General features: G+C 36.5%; 1 protein-coding gene across 1 annotated transcript; it reads left to right on the forward strand.

The window, feature by feature from the left end:
- The first annotated feature begins 1,653 nt into the window (after positions 1–1,653).
- Positions 1,654–8,921, forward strand: LOC110054829 (transmembrane protein 151 homolog). Its single transcript, XM_089298220.1, has 3 exons — positions 1,654–2,623; positions 4,390–4,750; positions 8,549–8,921. Exons 1-3 carry the CDS (start codon positions 2,202–2,204, stop codon positions 8,609–8,611), a joined length of 846 nt encoding a protein of 281 aa, XP_089154346.1. The 5' UTR covers positions 1,654–2,201; the 3' UTR covers positions 8,612–8,921.
- The last annotated feature ends 6,694 nt before the right edge of the window (positions 8,922–15,615 follow it).

A 15,615-nucleotide genomic window follows, 5' to 3' on the forward strand; every position in this document is an offset into this window, starting at 1 on the left:
AGTTTTAAAGGTGACGGCACGATGCGATAGTAGCGGAAGAGGCCTTTTTGGTTTCAGCTGTCATACATTACCTAAATTCAAATTAAAGCAAAGGTAGTTTTATATTCGTTTCATGAATAAAACATTCAAAGTGATTATAATTGGAAAATAAGACGCCTTATGAAGTAAAATAACACTGAGAATAAAAGGCCGCATTTGGAATTTGTGGTGGGATAAAATGAACGGTGGTTTATCCTACTTCTGAATTTGTCTAAAAAAAAACATTTTAAAAACCAGGTTTCTTTTCCAATATCTTTGCTAATTGGTACTCAGGAAAATGTACAATGAGTTATTTACCTTTGGTAATTTTTTTTGAGATCGTATCTGAAATGCTCTCACATTTATCTTATTATTAAGGTTACCTACAGATGGTCATTTAATACGATTTGGAGCAGTGTAACATTACCTTATATGGTTTCGTGATAGGTAACCCAACAATAAATGGTATAATCTTGCTCCAAAAAATATAATAAACACATGATAAAATTTTAAAAATGATTGGGGTCGATTTTTGGAAAAAATGGAATTGAAATGAAAGGCTTAGGTAATGGCTTACGTATATGAAAATCATTAAACTGAAGATTACTTTATATTATGCGTAATGTTTTTCTTACCATAAATTAAGAAATATTATTTCCCGATTTTATTTAAGTCTAATGCAAATACTTTGCGACAGTCAAATTTCCTATTATTTAGTACCGAGAAAGAAAATCATGTGAAAGCAACTAGACAGGTGCCATGGCAAATAGAATGTATGCTGTAGGGCCTGACTGCAGCCATGGAAAATAAATAGCTATGTTATCCTTATAGACTCCTAGATTTACTAGCTACTCGTGTGCAACGGATATGATTAAAATAAAAGACTGACAGTGTTGATATCTGGTAACTGGGTATGCCAAACCGGCTTCTGTAAAAAGTAAATATTTATTTCCTGCTCATCCATTTACATGTAATTTGAAAAACAAGAAAAAAAGAGAAGAAGCAAAACAAAAAACGGAAAAAGACAAAAAATGTAAAAGTAAACAAGACACACGTGTATTCATTTACTTCTTATGTTTATTGTTAATCCCCAAGGCGTTATTATTACTATATTATATTTTTATTTTTGTTTTCTTACCATGCATTTTGTGGTAGATAACGTAAACGCCTTTTTGAATCCAATTAAATTATACAATCGCAGCCACGGCATGCATAAGACGCAAAAGTTTAAAATCAGGTCGGAAAAAAAGAGAACATAAGAGGGTCTGGAATTGGCAGTGATTTGTTGTTTATCAGGATATCATTGCTAGTCTAAACAACTATCTTTTTTCGCTTTATTTGCAAAGCTGTTTTTAAATATTTCGTTTGCTAACCGCATATCTGACCAAACATATGGCCAAGGCCGTATAGCGTATGAGATAAAAGCGCCTTGGATTGGGAAAACGGATGTCTCTATTTAAATTCAACCTATCGTCCCGTAAAATCGACAATTTAGCACTTACTCTTTAGATGTAAACTCAGTAAAAGATAATAACAATCCATGGGATATTGGCACTTATATTTTTTACCTTTATTTTTCGGGGGGCTTTCAGCACATTTAAGCAGTGGTTTATCGGGAAAACAGCCAAGGGCTATTCGTTTACGGTGGAAATGAAGACGGGAGATCTGACCTTTTGAATCTCCTTCCTGAATCTCTTTTTTTTTTTTTTTTTGCAATTCTTGGATCCATGCCGCGATACCTTTTTTGCAAGAATGGATACAGAAAAGAAACAAATTCACTGCAAACTCTCCAGAAAACTCTGACATTAATTAAAGAAAAGCTGTTATTTGGAGCGGTAAAGGTGGAAAGTTTGATTAAATATCCGCAACGGACGTCTCGAGTACTAAACTCACAACGTTGATCTATGTGTTTAGACTGAGCCGATAAATGATGTGATGCATTTAGCATATTGTGCTAGCTAAAAGAGCTTTCGGATTGATTGGGTAATAAATGTCGATATCAGAAAACTGACAACTAGAAGTCCACCAATGAGATCTCAAGCAACGCTATTATTCGGTTCGCATATTCACTAGGGCGTTATCACGCTTCGCACATCGCAGATATGACATATATATCCTGATTATTGAAACGCACTGAATTGTATACGTTATTTTTGACGTTGAATCCCTAGTATGATAGAGCCATGGTCGACAACTGGATGGAGGAGTGTCCCTGCTGCTCAGTGTTTCTTAACATCCTCTCTTTCTCGTGCTTTGTTGTCACCATGTGGGCCGTCGGGGATAAAACAGAACGCGATGGCCTCGCGCCACGCGACATTGCGGCACTGCCAGCCGTTTTGTTTCTTCTGCTGTACGCATTTTACCTCTTGGAATGCTACCGCTCTGCGACGAGACGGTGTTTGAGTATAGTTAAGAAAGAATCCGCGATGACGTTCATAGACTCGATCAGAAGACGGCCGCCTGTGATTTTGTTCAAAGCAACTGGCTGGCATTACGAAAAGAAGCAAAGGGCGATTCCTTACAGAGATCGAAGAGGAAAACTGAGGGAACGAATCGAGACGTATCAGGAGAGAGTCGTTACTTTTGACGAAACAGAAGCTTTTAGGTAAGATCATTGGATAAAAATCTAGCTTTTAGCATTGTTTTTCTCCTACGAAGATACCACGTCGACATCTAAAATGGCTAATAACCTCGGGGCATAAAATGACACTTGAAAACAATCCGGAACGCGGTTTCTATCAAAGATTCGTTTAGTCGTCTTTCAGACAGACTTTGACATTAATCCAAAACAATTTTAAGTCTTGCCGAGCTTATCGGCCTTAGAAAACGTTAATATGTAATTTATTTTAGAGGATAACATGCCAGACTTAAAGCAGCAAGAAAATGTATACGGTCATCAAAGGGAAACCTCTCGAAGTTAAGCAGCGAACGAAATGCATGATGCTAACGAGTTGATAAGTTTAGTCCTGATGTCATCTGACTCTACATTTTGATTGTGCATAAAAGAGAAAGGCCATGATCGATTACTCATGTTGTTTTGCACTTAGCATGTACAGCTCAATTTCTTTAAATGAACTGTCAATATTACTTGTAATTCCTTTTCTATGCGAAAAGTCATAATGATAAGAGAAAAAAAAGTTCAAAAAACATAAACAAAAATAGTTACAAAGAGGTGACGGGGGAGTGTAAAAAGAGACTATAAACTCTTTGGGAGATAATCTCACATTGGTTATTATGAATTTGAATTCCTTCCTCTTCCTGAAAATTGTGCATTAAAAAAAGCCCAAAACTATAGAGGATAGACAAAATAAAAAAAGAGATATTAAAAAGCAGAATAGAGATAGGACATAACCTTATAATATTGATAGAGATTTGAATAAATTGAACAGAACTTTATCAAGGCACTTACATACATAAAATGTTCACACTGCTTTATAAAGAAGAAGAATTATTAACTCAAACCTTGCCCTTTAAAAAAGTAATAAATAAATAAATAAATAAGTAAATAAATAAATAAATAAATATAAACGCCGAAATTCACGAAGATGAAGTGATTTTGATATCCTACAAAATAGCGACGATAAATCAGTTAAAAAGTGTGGTGTAACGTTTATATCAACACTGCTTGAAACTGTTTGAATACACCAATAGCCTAGAGGAAGCGCCTTCCCCTAAACGTTTGTTCTAAGAAGACATATAAAACTGAAAATAACATTTGCTTCTAACGTAATCGATGTAATTTCTCACTTAGTGGAAAACGTAAAAACTAATCGGGGAGGCTCCGCTCCGAGGGCCGTCCAACCTCTTATTCTCATGTAGACCATTTTGACAGAAAAGGTGCGCCTTTCGTATACCTTCAATTAAAAAAGGTACTCCATTCACATCTTTTCGTAACTGTCCCGTGTTATGAATAAGTCGCCAAAAAAGGAAGTCTTGTCACTTTCACTGAAGTGTCTAATAAATTTTATTTCATTTATAAATGATACAGCCATAAGGTGCGACAGTTCGAAATATTTTAATGAAAGACCCTTGAAAATAACCAAATGAGATTTTTCTACCCTACACCAAAACCTGTGAAATCCCTGCTATTTTATATGCCTGAAGCCTGAAGAAGAAGGCACTCCTTACGGGTGGAGCCTTCACGTTTAGACCATTACAAAAAGTACCACCTATCCCTCCCGTTAGGGTGGGAGGGGGGGCGGGGGCGGGGTTGGGCTTGAAAGCAGTCAAGCTACGATTTGGGCTTTTAATTGATAGCACATCTTTGCCCAGAGCTTCAGATAATCTTCCCGGGCATAGCACATGCGATTTTTTTTTCTTTCTTTTCTTTCTTTCTTTTTTTTTTAACGTTGGTTATTTCTCGCCTTCAAGTTTCACAGGATGGGCTGACATTACTGAACTCCCAGAAGGATTAGAAAATTACAGTTTGACCAGAATGGAAATGAAGAAGGGATTCCACTTTGCTGATGAGCCAACGAAAAATCTATTTAAGAATCTCTCTCATGCTTTTCAAGCACGCAATAGACATCGGGATAGATATATGGACTATGAGGAAGAAGTTGTGATAGACGGTTTCGAAGATCACGTAATTGCGTACGTTGATCCTTTGAAAAAGGCGTGGTGGATTGCAACGAAGTGGTATTGGATTTTTTCTGCTATATTGATGTCTTCGATTCTTCGGTGGATGATTGTAAAAAGAACTCGTCGGTTGTCTGTGAAAATTTCAAAGCAGGTGGTTGTCAGTTTTTGACGTTTCTTTTAGGAGACAATTAGTACGCTGGATAAAACTGTTCTGGATCGACGTTTTACGACAAAAATTTGAAGCAAGCAAAAAGAGTCAAATAATATTATGATTATCTTAAACCTTATTAACTTCCACACGTGGGAATTTATTTTCACACGGATCACGGAAAGAAGACTTGCATTACAGCGTATCTAAATTTGCAGACTGAATCACAAAAGTAGGGAAAATTGCGCCATTTCTGAGACATCCTAGTGTTAGACCAATGCTGTTGTGCGAAGAACATCGTTACGGTTTGTGAAATACTTTTCATGAATTCGACGAGATGGCACGAGGAAGGAGCAATAATCCATCTAAACAGCGCTATAATCCTGTGATACATCAGCGGTTTAGAGAATCAGAAATTCACGGTTGTGGTGCTACCAGGTAAACCAAACAAAGTTATTTCAAGCTGTCATGCAAGAAAATGAGAAATGGCAAGCTCCTGGTAGATGGACCCAGAAACACGTCCGGAAACTTTCCTGAAAGCACAAACTGTAGTGTTTGCAGTTCTTGACCTAAAACGCTTTAAACCAGCAGTATTTTGTAAAATTGTGCGAGCTGAAGGCAGCCATCTTCAAAACAGATGGAAGATCGATCTGGTAGCGAGAACAGTTTAAAGACTTGAAAGAAGATCAGTTTCTGAAAACATTATCGCATTTCAGTGGCCAAATAAGTTGTAAGTCTTTCTCATACTTTCTTGTCAAATTCTTGACAGAAATTCCACCAACACGTAACGATGTTCTTTGCAAAACAACACTTCAATATGACTCACTTTTCTCAAAAATCACGTGATTTTGCATGCTTTTGTGATTCAGATACCAAATTTGAACACGTTGTAACGAAAGCCTTTCTTGCGTGATCCGTATACAAATAACTTTCCATAGTGGAAATAAATCGCTTAATCGCTTAGATTGTTTCATTTTTTTGTTGTAAAGTCGATCCAGAACAGTTTTGCCCCACGTAGTAGGAATTAGGGAATTGCAATTCGCCGAATGCTCAGACCATGGATGATCTATCTATCTGTCTTTTCCCTTCAACTTGCTTTGTTAAGATAATTATTTCTTTTCAACCTCATAAGGAGGAATGGGCTGCAATTGTTTCAAACTTTTGAAACTCACAAAATTAAAACCACAGTACGTTAAAGTTTCTGACTTTTCCTTAACTTTATTAGAAGTTTAAGCATTTAAACTGTGGTTAATGAGCTCTGTAGTCTACATCATAGCTGTCATCTAAGGTTGTCACCAGTTCTGTTATCTTTCCCCTATTAGCCATTGTGCAAGAACCTTAGGTATATGTCCAATGCAACCCAATAGTTTTACCATATGGGAAATCATACGACAAAGCTCCCAGTGATTTTCCACCATGCTCTCATGTGATTTCAGCGTGCTATACCCCTTCCAACTCCCTCAATCCCCAGTTAGTAAAATCCCATTGTTTTCTGACCCTGTCCCAGTTGTGAGCTAGTATTCAAGCTAGGCTGTTCTCCCCTTTCCCCTCCCTCCCTCCTTGTATTGGTAGCTTTGTCCTTTCCCATCTTTTTCCTCTATGTGGTTGTAATTACCTTTCATGAGAGGGTGGCTTTCTCCTGCTGAACCTTCTCGGTTTCTTCATTGCCACATTCTATTTGTTATATTGTGTGTAAACTATAGCTGCTTAGTCAATAAAGGTTTTTTGGTGGCAGGGAAGTGCAACCTAGGCTGCACTTTGCCCCACAGTAAGTGCTATGGCCACCCTTGGAAATAGGTCCGAATCTCTCCAGGATGGTGTCATCGTACCATCTGACCTATTGTCCTCCCAGAGGGGCACCCCTCTTCTGGTCCATCCTATGTTACTTCCAAGGAAATAGGTCCGGATCTCTCCAGGATGGTGCCATCGTACCATCTGACCTATTGTCCACCCAGAAGGGCACCCCTCTTCTGGTCCCGTTAGTAACTTAGGTTCCCCTAGAGACACCGCTGTTTTGCCACCATAATCAGTGTTTTGTTTCTGTTTCCTGTATCCACCCAGCAAAGGGGAGGGGGGGTTGCAATGTTGTTACCCATAGAAATATCCTTGCTGGTACTGTTAGATCTGCCCCTTCCCCTGTGTGGGTGTGGCTTTAACAATTTATACTAAATTGCACACCAGCAGGGTCTCATTAATCAGGAGACAATCTGGCGTGTCAATTGTTTGGTTACGTGACTGATACATTCTTTGTGTCTATCTTGTTCTGATTTTTTTTATCAGTTTTGGAGCTCTTCTGAGATTTTTTAATTTAAATTTTGAAATCTAAGGGAGTAGATTTAAGATGTTTACTATCAAAATAAACAGGCGATTGTCACTAAGCATTGATGGAATCATTTGAACAATTACAGGGTGGGGTGACTTACGAATGAAAAAAATAAGATACCACATGAGGTTACATTAAGAAAACCGTGTGAAAAAAAGGAGTTTATCGTGTGAAACCAAATACTGTACAACGTTCTTTTATTTAGCAAAAAAAAGGCGCTCTACTTGTTAATAAACTATCTGAGTTTTATTACTTAAATCTTTAATACCAAACTAAGGGGTTCTTAATAAATAAATGAGCATAAAAAATTAAAACTTTATTTATTCTGTCTGATTTCATAAATATTACAACATTAAATAAATAGGTGACATGGCAGCCCTAATATTTTCAGTTACAATTTTAAATTTCTATGAAACAAATAAAAACAGCTATATGCCATGCAAATATCAGTAGAAGTGATGTGCATTGGTCGTACTTAATTAGGCAAGCTAATGCATATATATTTTTTTCCTTTCAACAGAAGGTGTTCCAAGTTATTTGAAAAAAAAAGGAAAAAAGAAAAGAAAAGGAATTTCCGATATCATGATACTGGAATCGTGATAATCGTTATGATCGTGATAATCTTTCTCTTGGATCAGCCTCGCTTGATTTGGTGAACACGTTATATCTTATTAAAATCGATGAGCTTAGGTAAAATAATAAAAAAAAAAAGCTGAACAGAGAACTGATAGAAAAAAATTGCTGGTTACAATTGAAATATCGGTAAGTCATTACTAACTACGAATTAGCCTCAACTACACCGGTACCTTTTTTATTGAAACGTTTTTTTCAATAATTTACACTATCAGTTCGGACCAGGAGGAGGGGTACTTTAGAGGCCTTCATCAACTAACTTATAACACTATGAAGTTTTTAAAGAAATAAAGCAATGGTATTATTTGGGTGTAATACTTCATTCGTCAAAGATCTTGCTGTTTCCTCGGTTTTCCTCCTTTTTTAGCATTGTTTAGCAGTTATGACTATTTTTGAGTTTCTTTTGATGGTTTCCTAACTGTTTATAAAAATCATAAAATGCAAGATGTTGGCTAGACCCAATATGGATTGTGTCAGTCGGACCTCAAAAAGAAATCTTTTTCAGCCTGCTATAAATGCTTCAACTTTTATTTTCAACTCTAAGTGTTACAGGGTGAGTGCCTTAAAAGCAGTCCCTCACTCCCCCCCCCCCACCTCTCCCCCGGTTCCAAAAGAACAAGAAAGCCCAGTTAATGGCTTTTGTAAACAGCGCGCTGTTGCAATTACTCACTATTAATCCTAGTAAATAATTCAATATAATTTCATAAATATATTCTTGGAAAATTAACTTTTCTGCATTTTTTTTAGTACAAATAAAACTATCCACATTATTATTTTCAATCAATTCGATTGCATAATGTTCCTAATGTTTTTGTGACATTATATACGTTTGTTTTTACTTGCAGTACTTCATTTGGAACCAAGTCTTTCTGTCACTGTTTGAGGAAATGACAGCCAGTTGCACCTGACCTTCTTGGCTTGACTCCAAGAGCTGACCTGTTGATTTGGATTTTAAGGTTATGTATAGGAAGTTTGAGGAGCTGCCCAGTCGGAAGCGATGAGCATCGCTCGTCGATGAGGTTCTCTGGAAGGAAAGAAAAAAACAATAAAAGGATCGTTCACGATGCCGGGTGCGGGGAGTAAAATTGTTTGAAGCGCTCATTTTATCTCCACCCCTTCGATAGGATGTTGACTCATCGCAAGGCTCCTTATACCTATGAGCTTGTTGATCGAAAACCAATCAATACTTAATCAATGATTAAAGGTAGATCAACTTCATTGCCTGTGTTTTGGTTTGCTTATATTGACAGAAAATATGGTCATAAAAATGATCACTCACTAACAGTGAAATCAAACACTTAACCACTCAATAAACTTCGAAATAAACATTTAGCTCTTTTAAATAAAACAATTTATAATCTTTTAGCATATATAAAACCAGTGAATCCCACCCATTCCATTGGCTTAATCGTTTAGACCTCACGGGATTCTTTTACTTGCCCAATTGCTAATTTGGTGCTACTATTTAATAAAAAAAAGAGAGAATAGGGGACTGTTTCCCCTTTTCCCTTGGTAAACTATCCCGCTGATTCTTCCTCCGGTAAATATTTGCCTTGTGATGATGATGATGATGATGATGATAATAATAATAATAACAATAATAATAATAATAATAATAATAATAATAATGTTAATAATAATAATAAGAAGAAGACGAAGAGGAAGAAGAAGAAGAAGAAGAATCAACTTTATTTATCGAGGGTAAAACAGAACAGTAATAACTGAAAAACCAGTGGCCCTCATATAAATATTTACAGAATAAAAAGATGAACTATTAAACATTAACAATATAGAAAGATTCGCAAATATGCAACGATAATATATATATATATATATATATATATATATATATATATATATATATAAAACTAAAATATGAGACACACTGAAATATTAAAAAGCACAGCATTGGATCAAGTCTAACAATTGAAACAAGAAAATTAAAAATTTAAATGATAAAATGGCCCAGATCCTTATAACTGCTCATAAAATGTTTAAAATGCATTTTTTGAAGCTTATAAGATTAGGTTGGCTTTTTTAAAATATGGACAGAGAAGGCTTAATATACCTAGACCACTTAAAGACAAGCAAATTACTACAGTGCTCCTCTTTATTCTTACCTCGAGTTCTACCTGTCCGGAGCGAACGGCCAGCTTATAATTGGAATCATGGTTCCAATGCATGACAGCGTAAATAGGACCAGATGAGGTTACGAGACAACGCTTGATTAGGAATTCTGTAAAGCCATACCAAAAATAAAATATTTAGTGGTTTATGGGAGTATCATCAGAGCTGCTGTGGTTGAATAAATGTGTGTGTGTGTTTTTTTTTTCCGAGTTGCTATCGCGCGTTAGAGACCTCCGGCTTGAATTTCAGCAACTTTTTTGAGTTCAGATATACACAGGGATAGTTTTTTTTTTTTTTTTTTTTCTTTTTTTTTTCTATTTCTTACAAAAAACACTGGAGAAAAAGGAAGAAAATTCACTCTTTTTTTTATTTCAAACATCAACATGTCAATTATTTTTGTTCGCGTCATCATTACATCAACAAGCTAACTATGTTGCTATCAAGTTATATCAAAAACACTTGTGGGTTTCTAATTTTAGAAGTACGGCTTTCATTTTAGCACGCGCTTTTTACAGGGCAGGGTGTTTTCTTATTTGATTCGTCGTCATTGATGATGTTATTTTCTTCTTTTTCGCCCGACAATCGTTGTCAGCGTGCCAGTGTTATTGTGTTTTCTCAACCCTCTAGCTAACCAGTGAACTCTAAAAGTCTAGATCTTAGCTCAGTGCAGAAAAGGATTTTCGTTTAGATTAATCAGTGCACTGTGTTGCGTTGGAGTGTTTCCCTGAAAACCTATTGTCAAACCACGTAATCACACCGGCTGGTGATGAACTTAGGGTTTCGACATCTTAGTCTCTGCTTAGACAAAAATGCAAGATACTAAGTTGAACGTAGACTAAAGCTCTCTTAATATATAAAGTTATATTTTTTTGTTATGAAAATAACAAATATTAAAAGAAGAAAACTACGACGTTTCCAAGTCATCTTGACTCCATTATCAATTAGAGTTGTTAGCTGTAGTTTCGAGATTTAAAAATACAAATAAAGGTGATAGAGTACGTTAGCACAATAAGTGTTTCTATCACCTTTATTTGTATTTAATCTCGAAACTACAGCTAACACCTCTACTTGATAATGAAGTCAAGATGACCTCGAAACGTCGTAGTTTTATCATTTTAATATTCATTATCAAATGTATTTCGAGACGTTCTCTTACATGTGTTATTAAAAAATAACGAAACAACAACAATGATATATTGTCGCTATCTTCCTTACCAGTGTATAGAGGCTCGCTCCGTTTCCCTGTAAAGGCTATTCCACTTACGTTGCCATCACTGTGAGCTTCAACCTTCAGGAGAGCTTGTGAGGTGCTTCTCGTGTAACGGTAAATTGAGCGCAAACTACATTTGCTGCTGAATTCCCTCAGGCATGGCTGGTTTCGTATTGGAGTCCAAAGCATCCCAGCAATGATAAGACTCTGAAAAATATAAAGTTCAAATGCCTTGTTAACGACACCTAATCCTCAGACTTACACAGGTAGTAGAGTCGTGCGCCTTTAGGGTAATTGATCACTGGTTTTAGAACTATTGCTGTGCATAAATTAATTTTGATTATCCAAAACTAATTTTCTGTGTTAGTCTTAGTTTGCTGAATACTTTGGCTTTGTGTTACGGAGTCGCTCTGAACTCGTGTACTTGCAAACGAGACCTCGTCAGCAATCCAGTGCTTCCTCGAGTTTTTCCGTCGTTGGCAAAAGCCCAGAGTAATTTCCTCTCCACTTACGATTGGTGCATGCATAGTTTAACGTTATTGGCTTGCAAGAGGTTATTCGTATTTTGTTGGCAAGAGTGATTGCTTTGTTTCATTTTATCGACGCTCATTCAAAGCTTACATTACTTCGAAATTCCTCTGCGCTAATAATCATTCGATAGAAGAAAAGAGGAAAAAATACTGGAAGCTATAAGTTCAGTGTCTTGGGTTTATTAGCGTGTTCAATGGTACTAAGTTTTGATTGGCTATTTTTAACTTAATTGCTCCGCTTTTTTTGCTTTATTTTGAAGGTCAATGTCGTAGGGCAGCTATTAACAAAATCATGCTGCCACTACGAACATCACACCCTTTTCTGAGTGACATTCATGACTGAAACAAAATTACCGCAGCGTTATAAGCAGCGATTTAGAGGAGTTTAACTCGAGGGGAAAAGGAACAGAGATGACTCGATCCATCTTCTGACTGACATTTCGGAAAAAATAATTTGTCAGTTATGGCATCGTAAGGTTGCCGTAAATCATTATGAAACAAAAATAAACATAAAGAAAATGAAGAGAGTTGATGGTTGGAAATAAAAGCAATGAAAATTTAAAGTTATGTGGATGATGGCGAGTGAGTGATGCAGATGCCTTGAATAGTTTCGTTTATCTTGGATAAACTTGGAAAAACTTTGCTCCATTTCAAGCATGGTGATCAATACTTTGCTCCAGATGTATTAAATATGTCGGGTCTGACTATTTGTTAATTGCAATTCCCAAAAAGTAACGAAAAATGCATCACTGGAGTAAACATAGTCGATGAAAGTTGCCCTTACTGATCGATGCGAAACCAGGAGTTTATGGGACCACACCCATCCAAACGTGGGTAGCCGCTGCGGAAGACGTAACCACACCCTATGAACCTTGGGACAAACGATCAATATGAGTTTACGCAATGTTGTTTCACTGGGAAATGCAAATTGTAGCCACGTGTAGAGTCTTACTAGAAATTGTTTCACGTTCATGTTCTGGAATCGGCAAACTGCCAAAGTTTTGATTTGTTTTTCTTTAAAATACAATCTCGATGAAATAATATATTTCCTTAAAATACTTCAGCCGTTAAAATTTAAGTTGTTTCAAGATAAAAAAAAAAAAAAAACAAAGTAAACAAAGCCGTTCGCAAGCGTGTATGCGGTAAAAGTGTTGTTTAGGTAAGCGGCATTGTTTTAATAAGAGAAGGCGGAGATTAAGGTCAGAAGTTTAAATGCTCTGCTAAATTGGATCACATGAATGTCCTTAAATGTATAGGTCGTAAACAAGACAGAAATAGCCGCAAGTAAACCGAGAGTAGGTTCGTAAGAAACCTGTCATCGGAAACTAGATATATATATCAAATTGCGTTTAAAAAAGAATAGTTTTTAACTGATATTTTCCGCACGTAACAGTATCCTTTTGCTCGTCATCTGTGACTGTCTTTCCAAAATTAATGTTCATTGAAAAACAAAAACAACAACAACAACAACAATAACAACAACAAAAAACACTGTGAGATCTAGGGAGGTGTAAGTTTGAACGCATCTCGGACAAATGGTCGTCGCAAATATAGAAATGCTAAAATAAAATCACTTCGATCAGGTTTCCTCAGACCTACTTAGATGTGATGGTAAATTAATCTGCGGAAAAAACACGTTTTTCAACGACTTCCGGAGAAAGGATTAGCTTTCGTGGTAGTTACTTTGGCCCTTGCTGGTTTGCACTGATTTCTTTAGCTGAATTAATGTATTTATTAAAGAAAAACGTGACTAGAGAGAGTTATCTTTATAACCACGCTTGGGACAAATTGATAACCCTCTGATCTACGCTAAAACAGTCGTCCTAAGATCGTTAGTAGGTCGGCGGAGTTATTGAAGTCGGCGATAGATGTCATTAACGCGTAATTAATTGTTACCGCCTTTAAGAGAGGAATGGCACGAAAGAACCAAAAGGGCAAATCATCTTGAGGTTGATAATGCAATAGGCACAACAACTGCTTGAGATTCATAACAACTGCATGTAACAACACCGGCTTAGTTCATGATCAGTGTAATTAAGGTGGTTAGCTCGTGTAATCCAGCTAGGCGTGACGCGGTTAAGACTCATAGCAACACAGTTCACTTGAAAGTAACTTTTAGTAGAGGTAATAATAATAGAAAAAATAAAATAAAGATAATAATAATAATAAGGTTAAAAAAAAAACCCGACTAAACAGTTGTCATGTTTATCCGCCTTGAGAGTGCGTCTTCATATAAGTCAAAAGACTAAATTTCTTATATTTGCCATGTCTTCTCCGTTCGTTTGTCAATTCAATTTAAGCAATCCTTAAGACGATGATTTTATTTTTTAGTGATGATTTTAGGTTTTATGCACAGTCTCAATACATAACTGGTTCTTCCGCCTTCTATGCCGTTTGGTATAGAAACGGACCCTAAAATCTCTTTCTTTTCTTTCACTCTCAAACATCAATTTCAATACGTAGACATGTTAGACTTTGCATTTTGCATTCGTTCCAGAAATATTCAATTATATAGCCTCTTAATTTCCACTCAACAAGCAATTTTGTTCTACTTATAAGACGTACTCACCAGCCACTTTGCCACCATGATCAAAATGATAGAACAGAGTTCCAGCGGGGAGAAAGCCAACAAAATTTGTGTGTCGTACATTTCAAAGCCTTGCTGTTTTATACTAGAACGTGCTTGCCGCAAGACGGAAATAGTAGCAATTAGGTTCCAATTTTATGTCGGTTTTGTTTTTCTACGAAAGGCTTTTTGTTATAGGTCGGCTTGAGCTGAATTATGTTTTACTGGGAGGCCAGAAAAATACTTCGAGCGGGACTCTTACGAGTTGATACTTGTAATATTTTCACTAATTATGTTCAAACTTTGAGCAATGCAGTCTATTTAACCACATTTAATGGGCCGCGAGGACTTTAAAGAGGCTACCGAATGGAGGGCTTTCACCAACAGGCGTGTCTATTTGACGTAAAACTTTGTACCCTATGTAGGGTGGCAGGATTTCCATCCGACGAAGAGTCTTGCATTTCATTTTTTTTATCAAGTAATGTAATCAGATTATAAGTGGAGGTGTTTTAAACAAGTTGTTTTAAAGTTATGTAATTTAAACAAACAAATGCTACATAGTTCTCTTGTAGCGCTCAAGGAAGTCTTGTTCCAAACTCCCATTGTGGAATGCAAACCGAGTCGCACCATGCAACCGTCTTCAGTCCTCTGCAGCCTGCAGAGTAAACAAAGTAGGTAATAAAGAAACAATGTTAATTTCCTCTGGTTACGGTGTTTATTTTTCAATCGGCGAATAAAAGAACTCAACCTTGACAGATGGTCTTGCGGAAAATCTTCAAAATTGTGGCATAATTCAGATTCTACGGATGCCGAGCCACAAATCAATTGGCTTGTTCTTTTAGGTTAACAAGCGAGTACATCGAAACTTATAGGCCAGTATTCTTTCCTTATTTATATTTTAGCTACTCTAGGTGTGAGTATTACGCTTGTCAAATCGCCGAACTCAAGAACAGGTGACTGACAACTTTGCTGCATAACGATGAAAGCTTACGGACTTAGAATATATCACACACGAAGTCAATTGAATAACTGTGTGCCGTGCATCCGGCGGCCTGACAAAGTTAACTATCAATTCGTTGATACCGATAGTTATTGATCACCGCCGTACATGACGAAGGCAGGAGAACAAATGAAGTTATTATTCACTCGTGATAATTTTTTTGGAGAAGTTATCAAGAATGATTTACGCCCTCGAGTGAGTGGTCGTACCACCCATGCAAGGTCTCACGTTTTCACGCAATCAATAACTAAGGTTTGCATTCTACACAAGAAAAATATTTGTGCGATTAAAAGGAGCCAGGCGAAACTCCAAAAATCATAGTGAAATGGCGTTTGATCAGATTGTCTCAAACAAAAACTCTAAAAGCTGTCAGTCTCGGGTTTGTTTAGTTCTCTATGTCTTTATCGAGTAGTCTAGAGGATTTTGGTTTTGAAAGTTTGTATATTTTTAAAGTAACTCTTAACTAGTGAAAAGCGTAG

This window comes from Orbicella faveolata, unplaced genomic scaffold, assembly GCF_042242905.1.
Source record: "Orbicella faveolata isolate gen_17 unplaced genomic scaffold, um_ofav_v1 contig_3, whole genome shotgun sequence".
In the NCBI taxonomy this organism is placed as follows: domain Eukaryota; kingdom Metazoa; phylum Cnidaria; class Anthozoa; order Scleractinia; family Merulinidae; genus Orbicella; species Orbicella faveolata.